General features: G+C 54.2%; 1 protein-coding gene across 1 annotated transcript in view; it reads right to left on the bottom strand.

Moving 5' to 3' along the window:
* STX8 (syntaxin 8) overlaps positions 1 to 16,986 on the bottom strand; it is an 84,588-nt gene extending 67,602 nt beyond the window's left edge. The window contains exons 1-6 of the mRNA XM_066200457.1: positions 16,907 to 16,986; positions 16,274 to 16,373; positions 12,674 to 12,768; positions 11,014 to 11,124; positions 4,834 to 4,958; positions 3,473 to 3,565 (exon numbers count right to left, since the gene is read on the bottom strand). Of these exons, the coding sequence (XP_066056554.1) occupies positions 3,473 to 3,565; positions 4,834 to 4,958; positions 11,014 to 11,124; positions 12,674 to 12,768; positions 16,274 to 16,373; positions 16,907 to 16,923 (541 nt within the window). The 5' untranslated portion in view covers positions 16,924 to 16,986. The remainder of the gene's footprint in view (positions 1 to 3,472; positions 3,566 to 4,833; positions 4,959 to 11,013; positions 11,125 to 12,673; positions 12,769 to 16,273; positions 16,374 to 16,906) is intronic.
* Between the last annotated feature and the right edge of the window lie 1,595 nt (positions 16,987 to 18,581).

Raw genomic sequence — 18,581 nt, 5'->3', positions numbered from 1 at the left:
CCTGGATGCCACAGTGGAAGCCAAGGACGGGACTGAGCCACATCCATCCCAGCTGTACTCTGGAGGGAAAATGGGACTTTCCCAGGATATCCTGTGCCAGGCAATCCCACCTGAGCAGTCCCTGCCAGCTCCAGAGGATTCCTGAGTGGAAAGATGTGGAGCTCAGCCAGGCTGGTGTCACCTGGTGTCCCCACCTGTGCACGGGCACAGCTCCCAGCAAAGAAAACCCAAAAAAAGCTCCAGCCCTGCTCCTGGTGACGGTTTTGGCTTCTTTGTTCCTTTGCCGAGGTCAGGATGAAGCGGAGTGCTGGAGTCCTGGAAACTCAGACTTTGGGGTTTGGTGGGTAGGAAAGACACGTGGTATCTAAATTTGATGCATTACCTAAAGCCTCAGGCTGTCTAACTGGCAAATTCGCACTACTGGAAGCACGAGCAGAACATTCTATAGAACTCAGTATTTTCCTCAAACCATCGCCCAACAAAGGAATTAATTCTACAATATTACTGAGCTCCAAACTTTCCTTTGGCTGACTGACAGGTCAGGTTGCATTGCTGAAGGCCAACAAAGCAAGATCCAAACATGACACCCGATTTTAACTTCGCGTTTTTTCCCTTTGGTTGATTTTTGATTTGAGGCATTTGCTTTCTCATCCTTAATTTCCAAGCAAAACCTTTTTTTTTTTTTTTTGGGGGGGGGGTCTGCTCAGCCCAGCAGTGCAGGAGGAGCAGACACCAGCAGAGGCACCTCCCTCCCAAAGGCGAAGTTTCATCATTTTTTGCACTCATTTAACAAACACAAAGGAATTTGCATGAGCCGGGCTCCGCGTGAGGAGTAAACTTTGCATAATTAATCAACCCCTGGGTCCTGGTGCATCTGCAAAGGCACAGCTACACCAGCTGGCACTCAGGGGAAAATGCCTGCGACCACCTCGGAGAGCTGGGAAGCGCAAAACACCTTCAGGGAGCCTCGGAATGGGAAAAGCAGACCTGAGGAGCGAGGCTGGAAAATCAGTACCCGACTCCCTGAAGCCTAATCCGTTAATGCACACTATCAGCTACTCGTGGATTCAGCCAGGTTTTATTTGGGCACCAGGACAAGCTGCAGGCACCTGCCGGGCTGCAGAAGGTGGGAACATCCCCGGCGAGGTCGGGGAAGTGGAAGTCAAGCTTCCCACAGAAAAAGGGGAGGTTTAGCTGGAAAATCTGACTGGAGGGAAAAAGAAACGTTGGAGCAGCACTTAATGAAGATGAACTTCCCGTGCCTCCCCACAGCACAGACGGTGCCATTATCACTCAGCACTAGGAAGGAAAGGGATTCCAGGGAAGGGGAAATTGCAGGGCAGTTATCCTCATCAACCCGAGCGTGCAGCAGTGACACGAGCTTGGCAGAGAGCCTGAGCAAAGTCTGCTCGTGGTTAAAAGCACAGGGCATGAAGTAAGATGTGCACAGGGAAAACAGCCCCTGGAAAATATTGCTAAGGGCTTCAGCTTTTCCAAGGTGCCAGCGGCAACGAAATGTCTGACCTTATCCCCCCCCACAATATCCGCCAAAGAAGCCAAAAAACCCCCCAAAAAGTCAGCGGAAATATGGGAGTTCCACTTGCCTGGCAGGGGAGAAGCCAAGTGCCGGGTGATCTGCCCCCACATCTGTAAAATCAGGCTGATTCCCAGCTCCTCTGGCCAGCTCCAGCCCCTCCTGGTGACACTTCCGACAGGGCTGGCAGGTCTGCTCCTGGTGGCCGAGGGGCAGAGCTGGGGCTCCCAGCAGTCCCCCTACCAGCACACACAGTCCTCACCACCTCCTGCTGCCTGCTCTCAGGGAAGTTTCCCCTCTCCTGCAGCTCAGGGCAGAGCTCCCATGGAAACGCAGGGGTTTTGCTCAAGGCTTCGTAGCTGTCTGTGAGACAGATGACACCGGAGCTGTTCGTGTTATTTGGGAGAAAGGAGGGTGAAACATGTCCCGTTTCACAGATATTTCCAGGCCTGGCTGCTGGAAGAAGTCCGGCAAAAATGCAATGGCACAAAACACAGAACCTACAGGGTCCCCAAAAAACAAAAGACTGGGGAACCATCCCCGACCCCCAACAGAGAAGTGGGACACAGACCGTGTATTTTCCTGAGGAGAAACTAAAGTTTCACAGAGTCCATAAACATGCTCATGCTTCCCACCTGTTTCCTATTTAGAGCAAAGGAAAAAAAAGCAATTAAAATGACTTTTTAAGCAAGGATTAATAAAGAAACCTACGAGATGAGACCCTTAATTGAAAATGTCTTTCCCCACACGAGGCAGAGGATCAAAACCTGACAAGAGCACTAAGCACAGCCTCTCCCAGCTGCACAAACCCTTCCTTAACAACCTCAAGATTAATAAACAAAGCCATATTCCAGGCATTTCCTATCCCTCCTGGACTGAGCCGTGGCAAAGAGGAGAAATCCATCCTCCTGCCTCAGCACAGAGCTCCTCATGGCAGGGGTGTGAATTTGGGAGCCCCTCGCTCTGAGAGAGAAGTAAAGGGGGACAGCACCCCGGGAAGGAGCAGGTCTCAGGATTAGATTTCAGCTGGCATTTTTCAGCAAGCAGAAGGACACTGCCCTGCCCAAGCCCAGGGAGGGAGAAGCTGGCAGGTCCCGCGGCTCTCACTGGATTATTCCTGGAAAATCAACTCCCTCAAGGTTAATTCATCACTGCACATTTATCAGCTACTCGCGACTTAAGCCAGGTTTTATTTGAATACCAGGACAAGCTGCAGAAGGTGGAAACTGTGATCCTTGATGGATCCCCAGCAAGGTCAGGGAAGGGGAAGTCAAGCTTCCCACGGGAAGGAGAAGGAATGGAAAAGTCAGGAGCACTGGAGGATCTGCTCTGCCGGGGCCAGCTCATGTTATATGCACAGTGAAGGGAGAAACAAAGTGGATTTCCCAGGAGAGCAATTCCACTGCCTCCTCTGGCAGGAAATAGGTGCTGTCCTGGTTCAGTATCGCACTTGATTTGATCCACATCCTCTGCCACAAACCCTCCCAAACCCAATAATCCTTTGGGGCAAACAATGCAATCAATGCTTCTCCTCCAACAGCTGGCTCCAGACTTTTCCATTCAGTCCATCAGGGAAAGACACAGAATGAGAAAGCTCAAGTGAAGCCCTGCAACACATATAAACTGGCATGGAAGGGAAAAAAAAATGCAGAAGATGGAGTGCAAAATGAATTCTGTGCTTTGGACCAGCGTCACTTTGTTCTAAAGTCAGGCTTGGGGAAGCACCCCAAGGGTCACACATGGAACACGGCCCCCAGGGAATGCCGGGAGGCACAGAAGTAAAATCAGGTGATGAACGGGCACAATCTGCAGGGGTTGCTTGGACAGAAACCTTTCCTGTCAGCCTCCTGCGCTGTGGGCAGGAGGAGCAGCTGTGTGAGGAGAGAAAAAAACAAATCCCAGTCTTACATAAAAGTGAGGCAAAAATCTTGTCCTTACCGTTCTGCTCATCCAGCTCATTCCCAATTTCCTGCCCCATCTGTTTTTGCCTGGATATGATGGAAGAAAGAGCATCGAGTCCAGCATCTTGTTCTGCACCAGGAAAAGATATTAAATTACTTGAAGAAGTTGCTGAAGCGCCAGGCTACATAAAATAGGTAGAAGCAAAGGAAAAGAAAGAAAAAAAGAATCTACTCTGTGCTTAAAGGGCTAAAATGTATTAAAAGAACACAACATGAAAATTAATCCTTATGGCAACAGTACTCTTGAAATAATCCGAGTGATGGGTAAGTAATTCCTCTGCTCTGGCTGGGACCTTTTGCTGAGGATCCAAAAAAAAAAAAAAAATCCAAGAGTTGAACGTTGAGCTGTTACTCAACCATAAATGCAGGGGATTTTCTGGCACAGGCAGCGAGCTCCTGATCAGCCTTTTTAAATTTTCCAAGCGGCTTTTAAGAGGAATAAAAAGAAAAACAGGTGATGCAAACACCAAAGAATCCAAAGAGGTTTGTAAAGCTGCGAGAGGACACAGAGAGGGTGGCGGAGAGCTGAGGGCATGAGGGCAGGGAAGGTGTGAGGTGTTCTGCAGAACTCCTGGGTGAAGAGCCACATCCCCTGTGCCCCTCAGCCAAAACGTGCAGCTCTCCCTGCCCTGAGCCGCCAGGAGAGGCACAGGAGGGTCAGAGCCCAGGGCACGGCAGGGATGCCCAAACGGGGTGGCCAGGACACCCTTCCCTTCCAACAGCCCCCCAACACCTCGCTCAGCCTCCATTTGATCACCCCAACGTCGTTAAATCCCAGCTGAGCTTCCCCCTGGCCCATGCAGGCTCCCCTGAGCTGCACACAGGGTGCTGCCGTGCAGAGTGACGCCGGCCTTACCTGGAGACTGATTTCCTTCCATCACCTCCAGTGTTTTAATTGCCTGGAAATGGCCTCATTAACCACCCGATCTCCCCAGGCTGAGGTTGCCCAACACTTCCAGAGTTGGACATTCCTTGTGGGTGCAAGGGGCCAAAAATCTGAAGACCCTTTTTTGGATGAGTTAACTCTTACCTCGTTCCAATTCAACAAGACATTTAGTGCACCCATTAATTAACACCCAGGGCAGTTACGTGATCACACTGCTCACCAAAAAAACCAGGAATGTGGGCAAAATCAGCACTTTCAAAATTTAATTGAAGAAGTCGCCTCCAGTTAAGATCACTGCAGGCACAATGCTGCTCCTGCAAACACAGAAAACAGCTGCCTGGGGATGAATATATCTGCAAATAATAAAACTTCAGCACAGGCTGGTGTATTGGGGTCCAAGGCTCCTCCCAGAGACCCAGAGATGCTCAGAACGACCAGAAAGGCTCTTGTACCTTCAATGATCCTTCTCTGCTGCTGCCTGAGCTCATCAAAGCCGAGTCCTCTGGTCTCCTCCGATTCTTCCAGGAGCCAGGGGTTGGTGCTGCCTTGTTTGGCCCCTCCTGCCATGAGGCTGGATCTGGAAAAAGCCCCAAAAAGTGACTTCCAGCCCCCCTGGCAGACAGCAGCACACAGGGCTGAGCACCCCACGGGGCTCTGTGCGACCCCAGGAGCAATCAGCCGAAAGCAATCCCAAAAACAAACCCACCTCACAGGCTGGAAGGAGAGAATTCATTCTACAGGGAGAAACAGATTGTATCATCTATCCACAGACTGTATAATATATCCAGGTGGTATAATGTATCCATATAAAATGCTGGTTTTGCATGTAGAGCACCCAGCATTCCTGGGAATACACGTTATTCCTGCATTTGCTACGTGATCAAAGCACAAACTTATAAAAATATTGCTACAGCCTCAAACGCGAAAAGGGTCCACTTGTTAACAGAGGTGCAAATCAGATGAGACTTTTAATTCCCTGCAACCCTGACCAAAGCGAAGCAGGAACATTCCTGAATTTCAGAAACTGGAGATGGACACAGCTCCCTTCCTGCATTTCCAGCCTGAAGGAGAAGCCAGGAACACACACTCTGAAATGGAAGAGTAATTAAATAATGGGTTTTCTTTTCAAAGAATTATGACTTGAGATTATTCACATTGCAGACACTTCCCTGGTGACCACAGAAAACAAGTTTTCCATGTCCAGGGCACATAAATCCAAGCAGTAAAATGAAACCCCACTTAAACATTTCCTCAATAGCAGATTTCTGGTTTCTGCCTTTCAGCTCTTCACTGGTTTCTCCTACAAGAAGAAAGGCTCATGACAGACTGAGAGTCCCCTGAACGCAGAATTGCAGCTCAGGTTTGGGGGTGAGGCTGCTCCCCCCACAGATGTTCACAACTTGGAGCTTTTGCCTCCTGCTTTCCTTCCTTTAAACTCCCTATTTCACTCCCATTTTACCTTTTCCCTGCTCTTTCCCAAAGCACCCCCACAAACAACCCGACAACAGAGAAGGTTTTTACAATCCTCTCAAACTCCCAATGTTTTTTAATTACACCAAGACCTGAATTTGAAGGTTGCAGTTGTTTTGGTGTTTTGAATTGAGTCTTTAATTGAGTTTTGAACTGGGTTTGGAACTGGGTTTTACTGAGGTTTGAACTGAGGTTTGAATTGAGTTTGGAACTGAGTTTGGAACTGAGTTTGGAACTGAGGTTTGAGCTGAGGTTTGAATTCAGGTTTGAACTGAGGTTTGAACTGAGGTTTGAATTGAGTTTTGAACTGAGTTTTGAATCGAGCTAGAACTGAGTTTGGAAAGGAGTTTTGAGCTGAGTCTGAGCTGGGTTTTGCCGTGCCCAGTGCCCACACCTGCTGGAACCCCCGTGTGTCCCCAGGCCGGGGCAGGAGGTCGCTGTGCCCGGGGGCTCAGGGCCCTGCGGGCACCGGGGGGCTCGGGCCGGGCTCCGGCAGGAATCCCGGGCAGCTGGGGACATCTCCTGGCCGTGGGATGGAGCAGCACTGCTGGAGAATCCCCCACACGGCACGGAGCTCTGCAGCTCCTCTCCCTGGCTGCTGGAACATGGGCACGGCGCTCCAGCTCAGGGTGAAGGCAGAATGAAAAACGGAAAAACACAGAAAAGTAGGAAAAAAAAATTTAAAATAGGAAAAAACAAACCTTTTTTTAAAATAAAAGTGGCTAAAAAGCACTTTTTATAAACCTGAACATCTCCCTTAACCGCGGCAGTGATGCTGAACACCCAAGCAGAGGCAGCCCAGCTGGTGTCAAGGGCAGCACCAGAGAGGAGCTGGGGTTCTTCTTTCACTCATTCCAGTCCTGCACCTCCATCAAATTTCCACGCATTTATCGAGCTTGGCACGCAGGCTGGATTAGACAAACTCACCTGAAATGCAGTTTTACACACCAGCCAGCTCTGCCCCCTGCTTTGGGGGATTAAATCTGCTCTTTTATCCCCCGGGCTCAGCTCTGGCAGCGGGTTTGTGAACCCCACAGCAGCACTGCTCTGCTGGAGATGGAAACATCACTGCAGCTCCCCCAACTCACTTCAATTAGAAGGACACAAAACCCAGGGGAACACCACCTGACAAAGCTGTTTAACCAAAGCCAAGGGAACATAAAGCTCTCCGCGCGCTGAAAGGAGCACGACTACCTCTGCCCGTTCAAAAAACAGCCAAGGCAAGCAAATTTGAAATAATGTGGGGCTCTGCCTCCCTCCCTCCCTCCCTCCCACCGGTGCTGTGCCCCGTTCTGGCAGGTTGGGTCATGACAGGCGGTCTGCTCGTTACAATAATCTTTGTGACATGTTTGGCAACTGCCTTCCCGCACAGCACAACTTCCTCCTGCCCCTGGCCGGGGCTGCCCTGCCCGGCCGGGCTGGTGTGAAGATTAAAGCTTATCCAATTAGCCACCCACCGCCTCCGCCAGGTTAATCACCCAAATCTGGGAGCCTCGCAGGGCACTGGAGTGTGTGGGGATGCCTTTTGATGCTGGGAGCAGATTTAACTAATTACAAGGCTCAGCAAAATGCTGCCCGAGTTTAAAAGGTGACGGGGGGTTTAAAATCAGGGAGCTCTGCCGTCGCCTAACAAGGGAGGGCTTGTCTTCTTGTTTCACTGATCATTCTTAGGACACCTCCCAAGGAACTTAGATTAGTCAAGCAGCACCTGCTTTAGGCCAAGGCCACACATCGAGGCTTAGGGCTTTACAAGGCTGATGGGCAAGACTGAGCCTTAAACAAAACCTGGGTCATCTGACAGTTGGGTGGATGATCACTTGAACATTCCCTGAACTGCAGAGGGGCGCTTTGAAGCCCCCGGGGTCACCCTCCACAGGGGTGCTGCAGGGCTGGGGCATCCTCTCACTTTCAGGGCTCGCTCTGCATTTTCAGGAAGCTCCAAGCTAATAAATAAAGCAAATATAATTTTAACACACAAAACAGAAACCCTCTCTGCCTCTCCGAAACCCCCTGAGAGGCCACAGCAGCACAGGCACTTCCAAACCCCCTCCAGGTACCAAGCCAGGTGAGATTTCCCCACGAGAACCTCTCCTGATGGGAAGCCTGCAGCGTTCCCTGCAGCTGGCAGAGGACTTCCAGCCCCAGCAGCACAAGAACCGCTGTTCCCCGCGTTCCAGGAATTTCCGTGTTGCTCTGGACACCCTTTCCCTTTGGCTGGTCCCACTGCTCCAAGGACTGGGAGCTGCATGGCTGGGGAGGGTGCGGGACCGTCCTGACCCCACAGTCAAAGGCACATTAATCCTGGACAGCCCCAGACCTGATCCTGGCACTCAGGTGCTCTCCTGGATGGACAATTCCCTCTTTTCCCACCCTTCCCATCCACCTCCCGGAGCTGAGGCCAGCCCCATCCCAGCCAGGAGGCTCCAGCAGGAGCTGGGAGGGAGGAAGGACTTTCAGAGGCACCTGAACAGCTCTTGTTCATTTGATTTCCCAAGGAGCATCTGCCCCCCACCAAGAGCAGCCAGATTCCCAAAAGCATTTGACACCTGAAGCCAGGCACTCAGGGATTAAAAACCTGTTTGGCATCAGGCAAAATTCCTGTTTGGATCAAGGCTGGAATACCTTCCATCTGTCAGGCAGGTGTTCAGCCAGGAAAAACGGTGACCCACAATGAAGAGAAAAAAGAACATGGACAATTGTAAAATGTACCTGGGGTAGCTCTAACCGAAGGTGCTCTGTGTCCCACAGACAGCACAGAAGCTGTCTCTGTTTTTGAGGAATTCCAGGAGACACCAAGGAAGGCCGGTGGATTTCTGGATTCTCTGGTGACTGACGTGGACTTCTCCAGCCTGACACCTGGTCAGACAGAAGCAGGAGCATCCCCATCCCTCTGCCTCCACAAATGTTTAAATGCTCTCCAAGTCTGACACGAGACATCCAGCAAGTCAACATTCCCAGGCTGCTGTTCCCAGCCCGCCTTTGGGATTGGGGTGAAGCCCTGGGAATCCTGCCCGCTGAAGCCCCTGTTCTAACCACCCGCACTGATCTCTCCCCAGGAGAAAAGGGGGCAGAAGACACTGAACTGGTTATCAAAACCCAATTAAAGGAGATGTTAACGGGCCCTGCTCAAGGGGAGCCGTGCAAACAGCACCGCCTTCCCCCGGGAAATGCCAGTGGCACCTCAATTAGGGCCGGAAGGGGCAGGAATGTCCCCGAGGCAGGGACATGCCCGCAGCTGTCACTTGGGATCAACCCTGATGGCGTTAAAGGCCAGCCCTGCAGCCCAGAAACAGCCTCAGAGCAGCTTTCAAAGGATGCAAAGCTCCCTGAGTGCTGACCAAACGTAAACCAGCTTAATTCCAGGGAAAAGCCCCCAGCCCCGCGCCCTGGGACAATAAATATGTGATCAGTGGTGCAGGAAGGTTAATGAAGGGAAGGGCTGCTGGCCAGAGCAGGGCCTGGGCACCGCGGGCTGTCACTTCAGGCCTGGATTAGACCTGGAAAAGCAGCACAAGCCAGGCAAGTGTCACCGCTCAGCCCCATCAAACTGCAGCTGCTGATTTTTCTAATGCAGGGAAAAGCTGAGTGGCAGCTCCAGGCACATTCCAGGCTGGGCTCTGCCAGCCCCAGAACCCCAGAGCTGGGCCAGGGCTCTGCCAGGATTTCAGGGGCACCCCGGGCTGGGAAGGGCAGCTGAGCCCTGCGGACCCTGGGGGCTCCGTGCCTGACACCACAAGATCCCTCCAAGAATCTCTCCAAAATCCTTCCAAACTCCTTCCAAAGTCCTTCCAAGATCCCTCCAGAGTCCTTCCAAATTCCTTCCAAGATCCTTCCAAGAATCCCTCCAAACTCCTTCCAAGATCCCTCCAAAGTCCTTCCAAATTCCTTCCAACCTCCTTCCAAGTTCCTTCCAAGATCCCTCCAAGAATCTCTCCAAGTTCCTTCCAAGCTCCTTCCGAAGTCCTTCCAAGCTCTTTCCAAGCTCCCTCCAAGCCCCTTCCCCTCCAGACCCAGCCCCAGCCCCGGCTCAGGCACGAGAGCAAAGCTGGATTTCCTGGCACAAGGTCCAGGCGCTGGGTTGTCTCTGCTGTACCCCAGAAAACCAGACCCACAGGGGACACCAAGGAAGGAGTGTGAACCCACCAGATGGAATATCTGGCACAGTTTCATCCATTTCTAATAAAGGAAGTTAAAAGAGAGCTATAAACCATCAAGCCTTGCAACACTAGCAAACGAACCCTCTCCCTGATGTTATCTTCCACTGGAAAATACCGGATTCCTGCTTGTTTCCAGTGAAATTATCGAGGGATTTGGGCGTTTTCCTCCTGCTTGCCTCGACACCTTCTGCCTGGGGCAAGGCAAGGCAGAATCCCTGCGGCAGCACCTTGCCAGCACAGCAGGGAAGGTCACAAAGGCCACAGCAGCCCAGGGACTGCTCAGGGCCGGGGACACTCCAGAGCTGTCCCACATGCCAGCCCCACATCCTGCCTGCTCGCTGGTTTACGTCTTGTGGGGGACTCAGGGATGGATTTTGGGGCCAACACGACACCAGGGGCTGCACTGAGCTCTGGAGAACCCGAACCCTGAACAGTTGTTTGGGTTCAGTCCCGGTCTGGAGGTTCAGCACCTGCAGCAGGTGCTGCCCCGAGGTCTGGATAAGCAAAGGTGACAAACAAAATGTCACAAAACGGGCTGGAAGGGACCTTGGAGATCACCCAGCGCCACCCCTGCCACGGCAGGGACACCTCCCGCTGTCCCAGCTGCTCCCAGCCCCGTCCAGCCCGGCCTGGGACACTCCAGGGATCCAGGGGCAGGCACAGCTGCTCTGGGCAGGAAGGGCAGCCCAGGCTTTGGGTGTAACAAACGCAGCAGAGAACATGAGCACTGAGGCCAAGCCCTTCACCTCCTCGCTGGGGAGACCCTCAGCAGACAGAAATACACCCAGGAGTGCAGAGAAGCGTCAGCCGAACTCTGGGCACCACCAAAACCAGGGCCAGCACTCCCAGGGAGCCGCCGGGAACTGACAGAAACACTGACAAAAACACATCATTTGTACACCAAAGCCTCTCCCTCTGCTCCCTGCGGGGCTCAGGGAGCTCAGGGATCACCTCAGGTGCCCTCCAGGCACAGCTCTGGTGGGACTGGAGGGGACAGTGCCATACCTGCTCATGTCTGGCTCCCAGCCTTCATTCCTGTAGGATGCCTCGAGCTGTTTGTGCCGTGTCAGGAGCTCGTCCACCAGGTTCTGCCTCCTGTCTCCCTCCAGCTGCGTGCTGATGGCTCTGGGTTAAGGACCAAGCTCAGAAACACACAAAAGCTTTCATTTCATTGTGTAAAACAACGCCTGCTATGCATCCTTGAAATAAATCAGACTTCCTGATCAGAGAAATTAACAATTTTAACTCAAAAATAAAAAGGCTGCGAGATCTAAGATTCACATTGTTGTGAATGAAACCTGCTGTTATTCTAAGTGTGTTTCTGATCCTTGCACAAATGTTTCATACAGTGGCCACAGAATGATCTTTATGCCGTCATCTCAAAGTAATGAGAGCACTGAAAGGATATTTACTGTCAAATTAGCACTAGGAATAGCATTTCCCCCTCCAAAACCCCAGTGAAGTCATTTCTGGTTTATTTTTTGGTGTCCAGCACTGACAGTGTGGCAGTTCTGCACAGGTTCAGCCCAGGGAAGGATGAGGTTTCTTAAAAGAGCTCCAAACGAGCCTGACAGCACCAGGGCAGGGCCAAGCAGAACAGAGCCTTTCAAAGCAGCAGGGTATTTCACATCTCACTCCACTGGAGGCTCCTCACACAGACCAGGGGAGCAGCTCCCAGCCCAGTGATCAGAGCGAGAACCCAAACTTTCCTCTGGGCATCTGTTTCCACTTGCAACTCACGGGCAGAGGAACAATTCACACGGTGCCTCTCACCAGCTGTGCCTTCCACAGGGGAGACGTGTGGGCTTTTTAAAATTAACCTCAGGGACGTCCTGAAGGACTTCTCAGTCTCTCCTGGGTCCTGCTGAGTGGGTTCAGCAGTGCTGAACTGGTCTGTGTGTGTTTCCTGCCACAGCAGCAGCCACTGGGCAGGGAAATTCCAGCCCTGGCCATCAGCACAGCACTCAGGCTCAGGAGGGATTTCTGCTGAAATTAAACATTCCTCCCTCAATCCAGACTGCACCTGGACACCTTTAGGGACGTGCCTGTGACTCCTGAACCTGACTTTTCCAGCATGGCCCAGTCTGGCCATGGGGTGACACTCCTGGCAGAGCGTCTGGCATTTCTTCCCAATGAGTATTTCCAAGGACTTTGATCAATCTGAAGCTGCAGATTGTTTCTTAATTGTTTCTTAAGTCAGCCAAAGTCAGGATACCCCAGAGCCCCTGCCCACAGCCTGAACAAAGCATCCTCCTTCCTTCTGGCAAGGCCTGGCCAAGAGAAAATGCCAAGAGAAAATGGAAGAGGAGAAGATGGAAGAGAAAATGGAAGAAAATGCCCTGTGGCCAGTTTAGTGCTGGACAAGTGACCTTGCTCATACACCAACACAGCAGCACCAGGGCAGCCCTGAGGAGCCTCAGACACCTTGTTAAGCTCCTCTCAGCCCATCCTGTTAAGGATGGTGACACAGAGGTGACCAGGAGGGTGACACAGAGGTGACCAGAGCCAGGCTCTGGCTCTGCAGCTGCCATGAAAACAGCCACCAGCAGCACAGAGAAAGTTCTGGTGACAAACTCTCCTGCAGAGGGCATGAGGGGGAGACCCAGAGCGTGTGGCAGAGGGGTGACAGCACAATTATCCCTGAGGGACAGGGGTGACAGGATACATCTGACGTGTGGACACCGCCCGCAGCAGCAGCTCCCTCAGCTGATCAATCTTCTCCCTGAGGCTCTGCAGAGAGGACCTGATGGCCACATTGACCTGGGGACACAGAGATTGTCACTGCCCTGATGGCCACGCTGACCTGGGGACACAGAGATTGTCACTGCCCTGATGGCCACGCTGACCTGGGGACACAGGGATGGTCACTGCCCTGATGGCCACGCTGACCTGGGGACACAGAGATTGTCACTGCCCTGATGGCCACGCTGACCTGGGGACACAGGGATGGTCACTGCCCTGCTCTGTCAGCTCCACATGACATTTCATGCTGTTTCATGACAATATATTTCACTTTCCCTGCCCAGAGGCAGAAGCCACTGCAGGCTGCTTAGAGAACAATGCAAGTTTCACCAACACAACCCTACGGAACTAATGCTGGTGAATATGGAAAGCTGTCTCTCCAGTCTTTATAAACACGCTTCTTTCATATGGGCAAAACACCTCAGCACGTTTTAATGTTTTCCAGATAAATTTCCAGCTCTTTCCTCTGATCTTCAATAAAAATACAGGCGCCAGCTTCGTTTGCCACCAGGTTTCTTTCCCAGGAACAGAGAGAAGGTTGCCACAGGTTCGCACATTCCCTGCACTGAACCCCTCCAGACCTGAAACTTAAGACCCCAAAGAGATTCAGATTGTTCCACTTCCCTTCTCAGCAGCACCCAGGACTCCCAAATCCTCTCTCAGCACTGACCTGCCCAAGACCCACATGTGTGTTCCCAGTAAAAATGTAATTCAGTCCTCCTTCCCCGCTGCAGGCAAACCCCAGGCCTGCAGGGCTCCTCCTGCTTCCTCCCCACCCCTTCCCAGCTCAAACTCTCATTGTCCTCTGAGCTTGTCCTCCTCAGTTGTTCTTTCTTTTCATTCCAGTTATGCAGAGAAAACCCCACTCTAACTGCAATTAACAATGCAAGCCGTCCTAATTAAGACTCGCCGTGCCTTTTGTTTACCAGCTGTGGCTTGCAGCGGGCAGCACCACGGCAGCAGCTCCAAACCAGGGTGGGGGATCAGGGATTTCGGGAATGCTGAAGCCTCTGCGTGGCCTCCAGCTCTGCAATCAGGTAATTAAAGGTCTCTTCATTTGTTCTCAGCTCCAGGTGGAAAATGCTGCGTTTGAGTGACCCAGAACAGCACCAGAGCACAAAGGCCAAAAAAGGCACCCAACGCAGCCACCTGGCCAGAAACTGCAGCCAGGGGACAAGAGAGTTCACCTCCTCTACAGAAAACTGAGAAAGAAGAGAAGCAGGAAGAAAAGAAACCAATGGAAGTTTTATGGTCAGCTCAATGGAGCAGAGTTCACAGATGGTGAGTGCTGGATGAAAATCTTTCCTCGCAGTTTATTTTTCCATTTTAGATTTCATGCTCTATTTTCGGCTCAGCAACAAGCAAGAAGTCTGTCAGCCATGCTAATGGCAAAATACTATGAAAATAAAACCCTGTTTACATTCTCCCTACCAGGCCAATGTTGTCCAAAGACATTTCCCTGCACTGCAGCCCGCGGGAGGCACGGGACACGCGCCTGCTCAGCCGTGGGTTTCTCAGCAGCATTTCTGTTATGAAAACACCTCTCTCCTCGCTGGAAACTTGTTTAGAGTAGAATCAAACGCTGCCAAATATTCCCCTTCACCTGTTAATGGATTAAAGGGAGCTGGAAAACACAGGGCACGGGACAAATGACTCTATGGGGAGGTCAGTCACCCGTGCCATGTTTCCATAAAACACAACCTCGGAGAGTTCCAGCCCCAGAAAGGCTCCGAACAACACCAAGCCCACGTTTCACTGGGGTTTGGACTCCTCAGAGGTGGCAATAGAGGACTTTGCCCTCCATAAATACAGACAGATTGAGCAGCAATCTTTTTATTGGCCTTCTGTTGTTGAGGTGGATCTGTACAACTGTGATACTTCACCATCCTGAAAGCAGGGATTTAACCTGCACCTCCAAACTCTCCAGAGAACACACTGCCCTCAAATCCCACTTATCTGGGGTTTCTGGAACCTCTTCTCAACTCCCGCTGAGCTGAGGCAGCCATTCAGCAGCACTGGTTATTGTGCACAGCCTACACACACTTTTCCTCAGAGTTTCCCCCAAGGAAACATTTCAAAAGTGACACTTGATTTGAACACCCCTCAGCAAAGGGAGTGGCCCAGCAGATCCAGTGAGCAGGCACTGCATTACAGCCCTGACATGGAGAGGGGGGAGAAAAAGCACTGGGGCTTTAATTATGCCAATTATCATAAACGACCAACTCAAGGGCTTACAGCAATTTTCATCTGAACGCAGCCAGGGGAGCAGGTAAGGAAAGGATGAGCCTTTGACCCCAGGGAAAGCAGCATCCTGAAAACCTTACCTTACCTTTATTTTATTTATTTTATTTTATTTTATTTTATTTTATTTTATTTTATTTTATTTTATTTTATTTCCTGAGCAGGAAGTGTGAAAATGTGGAGAACACAACATCCCTGGGTAAGCTCCAGCTGCTGCTTCTCATTCCCATTTAACTCTGGGCTTGTATTTTAGAGATGCAGCTACCACAAGGCTGCAAAATTCCCATTCCCTCTGATCTGCAGCCACGGCAAGAGGCAGGAGCCAGCCCTGGGGGAGGAACATCTGCTCCCCGTTCACAGAGGGAGGGCACAGAGCAGCTGCTGAGGATCCCAACATCCCTGAGCCTCTGGGACAGCTCCATCCCAACATCCCGACATCCCAGAGCCTCTGGAGCAGCTCCATCCCAACATCCCGACAACCCTGAGCCTCTGGAGCAGCTCCATCCCAACATCCCGACATCCCTGAGCCTCTGGAGCAGCTCCATCCCAACATTCCAGAGCCCCTGGAGCAGCCCCATCCCAACATCCCAACATCCCGGAGCCCCTGGAGCAGCTCCATCCCAACATCCCGACATTCCGGAGCCCCTGGAGCAGCTCCATCCCGACATCCCAGAGCCCCTGGAGCAGCTCCATCCCGACATCCCAACATCCCTGAGCCTCTGGAGCAGCCCCATCCCAACATCCCGACATCCCGGAGCCCCTGGAGCAGCCCCATCCCAACATCCCGGAGCCCCTGGAGCAGCTCCATCCCGACATCCCGGAGCCCCTGGAGCAGCCCCACGCCGGCAGGCGCAGGCGGGAGCGGCAGCAGGGCGAGCCCGGCACCGCCACAGCTCCTCCCCAGCCCAGCGCCGCTCCATGCGGAGATCCGCCGCCGCTGACCCCAAATGACCTTTGCGGCACCGGGAGCCGCTGCTCGTCCCCGGACTGCGGCCTCGTTGGCTTCACAGGCACCGCAAGGGACTGACAGTGACACTGACAGTGACAGTGACAGTGACACTGACAGTGACAGTGACAGTGACAGTGACACTGACACTGACAGTGACAGTGACACAACCTTCCCCCGCGGGGACAGCGACAGTGACACAGCCCGGCCCCGGCCCGCCCTCCCTGGCCCCGCATCCCGGGATTCCCGCACTCCCGGGAATCCCGCATCCCGGGACTCCCGCACATTCAAAGGCAGCCCGTGTCCGGCCCGGCCCCGACCCCCCCGCCGGGGCACCTTGGCCGAGCTCTCCCCGCTCCGCTGGCAGCGGTTCCGCTCCTGGATCCTCTCGGCGATGTCCTGGGCGAGCTGGCGGGCGGCGGCGAGCTGCGGGAGCCTGCGGGCACGGCAGCGGCTCAGCCCGGGCCGCGGGACCGGCTGCGACCCGCCGGGATCGGGTGGGATCGGGTGGGAACGGATGGGACCCGCCGGGATCGGGTGGGATCGGATGGGAACGGATGGGATCGGGTGGGATCGGATGGGAACGGCTGGGACCCGCCGGGATCGGATGGGACCCGCCGGGATGCGCTGGGATGGGCTGGGACCCGCCGGGATGGGCTGGTACAAGCCTCGGGAAAAGGCCCGGGAGGGGAGAGCACAGCAGCCCCAAACACGGCCCCACCAAGCCCGGGCTGGGCTCCGGCGGAGGAACCCCGGGCAGGGCAGGCACAGCAGCCCCGGCACACGCACGGCACGACGGGCTCTGGGCACGCACAACCCCCGCCCCGCACGGCCCGGCCCCGCTCCCGCCCGCGCCGGGCCCCGCGGGCTCCGGACGCTCCGCAGCCCCGGCGGGGCCGGTCCCGGCGCGGTTCTGAGCCGCTCCCGAGCCGCTCCCGAGCCCCAGCCCCGGCGCGGCCCGGCGCTCACCAGGGATCCGGAGCCATCGCGGCCCCGGAACCTTCCCGCCGCTTCCGCCGGATCCGCCCGGACGCGCCGCGCGCAGGCGCCGCCAGGGGACGGAGCGGAAATGGGAAAGGGGAGAGGGAGAGAGGGGAGAGGGAGAGAGGGGAGAGAGGGGAGAGGGAGAGGAGAGAGGGAGAGAGGGGAGAGGGGAGAGGGGAGAGGGAGAGGGAGAGGGGAGAGGGGAGAGGGGAGAGGGAGAGGGAGAGGAGAGAGGAGAGAGGGAGAGAGGTACCGGGCCGGGGGGACTGCGGGGAGCGGGGCCGAGGGCACAGCCGTTCTGATGTGCGGTGCAGGGGCAGCGGGGCAGGGCAGGCGTTCAGGGGGCAGAGGGGCAGCTGCGTGCGGTGCAGGGATGAGATGCAGATGTTCAGGGTTTAGAGGGGCAGAGGTTTGCAGTTTCAGGGTGCAGGGATGCAGATGTTCAGGGTTTAGAGGGGCAGAGGTTTGCAGTTTCAAGGTGCAGGGATGCAGATGTTCAGGGTTTAGAGGGGCAGAGGTTTGCAGTTTCAAGGTGCAGGGATGCAGATGTTCAGGGTTTAGAGGGGCAGAGGTTTGCAGTTTCAGGGGGCAGGGATGCAGATGTTCAGGGTTTAGAGGGGCAGAGGTTTGCAGTTTCAGGGTGCAGGGATGCAGATGTTCAGGGTTTAGAGGGGCAGAGGTTTGCAGTTTCAGGGTGCAGGGATGCAGATGTTCAGGGTTTAGAGGGGCAGAGGTTTGCAGTTTCAGGGTGCAGGGATGCAGATGTTCAGGGTTTAGAGGGGCAGAGGTTTGCAGTTTCAGGGTGCAGGGATGCAGATGTTCAGGGTTTAGAGGGGCAGAGGTTTGCAGTTTCAGGGGGCAGGGATGCAGATGTTCAGGGTTTAGAGGGGCAGAGGTTTGCAGTTTCAGGGTGCAGGGATGCAGATGTTCAGGGTTTAGAGGGGCAGAGGTTCAGCGCACAGAGGTTTGCAGTTTCAGGGTGCAGAGGTGCACAGCACACGCTGCAGATGTGTGCAGATGTGCGCAGATGTGCGCGGCACAGAACCAGAGCTGTCCCCACGCCTCCCTCCCGTCCCTGCTGCCGCATAAACGCGACACCGAGCGGTGGCACCGGTCCCCTTCTCCAAATCCCCAGCCCAGTCCCCTGTCCCAGCCCATCTCCGGCGACACGCCGATGTCCCCGGTGCCGGGTGACACTGGCGGTGCTGGCACTGTCGCTGTTCTGGCTGCGGTGGGCGCAGCCCCTCGCTCCCGCCGCACCTCCGTCCGAGCCCTTCCCATCCCTGATCCGCCAGGATTTGGCCTGTCCCTTTGTTTTTGGGTGCCATCGGTGACGCAAACCGAGCACAAAGCACCGCTGGGGCGTGTTGGTAAACGATAGTGCTGACGATAGTGATAAGGACAATCATAACAATAGCGATAACGATATCGATAACGACAACCAGCGCGTCCTCGTCAGCACGTTCCCGTTCCTGATCCCGGTTGTGTTCCCCCATCGCGGGGCTGATCCCCCCCGTGCTACCCCAAGCCCGGGGCGGCTGTGGGGGGTGCTGAGCACCCCAGGCACCCGCAGCCCCCCGGCCGTGCCCGCAGCAGCCGCAGCCGGGGCGGGCTTGTCCCCGCGGCCGCGGTGTCCCCCTGGAGCGAGCCCCAGACGGGA

Source organism: Chamaea fasciata, unplaced genomic scaffold, assembly GCF_029207755.1.
Source record: "Chamaea fasciata isolate MVZ Bird 193981 ecotype frontalis unplaced genomic scaffold, bChaFas1.0.hap1 SCAF_19, whole genome shotgun sequence".
Taxonomy (NCBI): Eukaryota; Metazoa; Chordata; class Aves; order Passeriformes; family Sylviidae; genus Chamaea; species Chamaea fasciata.
This window is presented reverse-complemented; position numbering and strand designations above follow the sequence as displayed.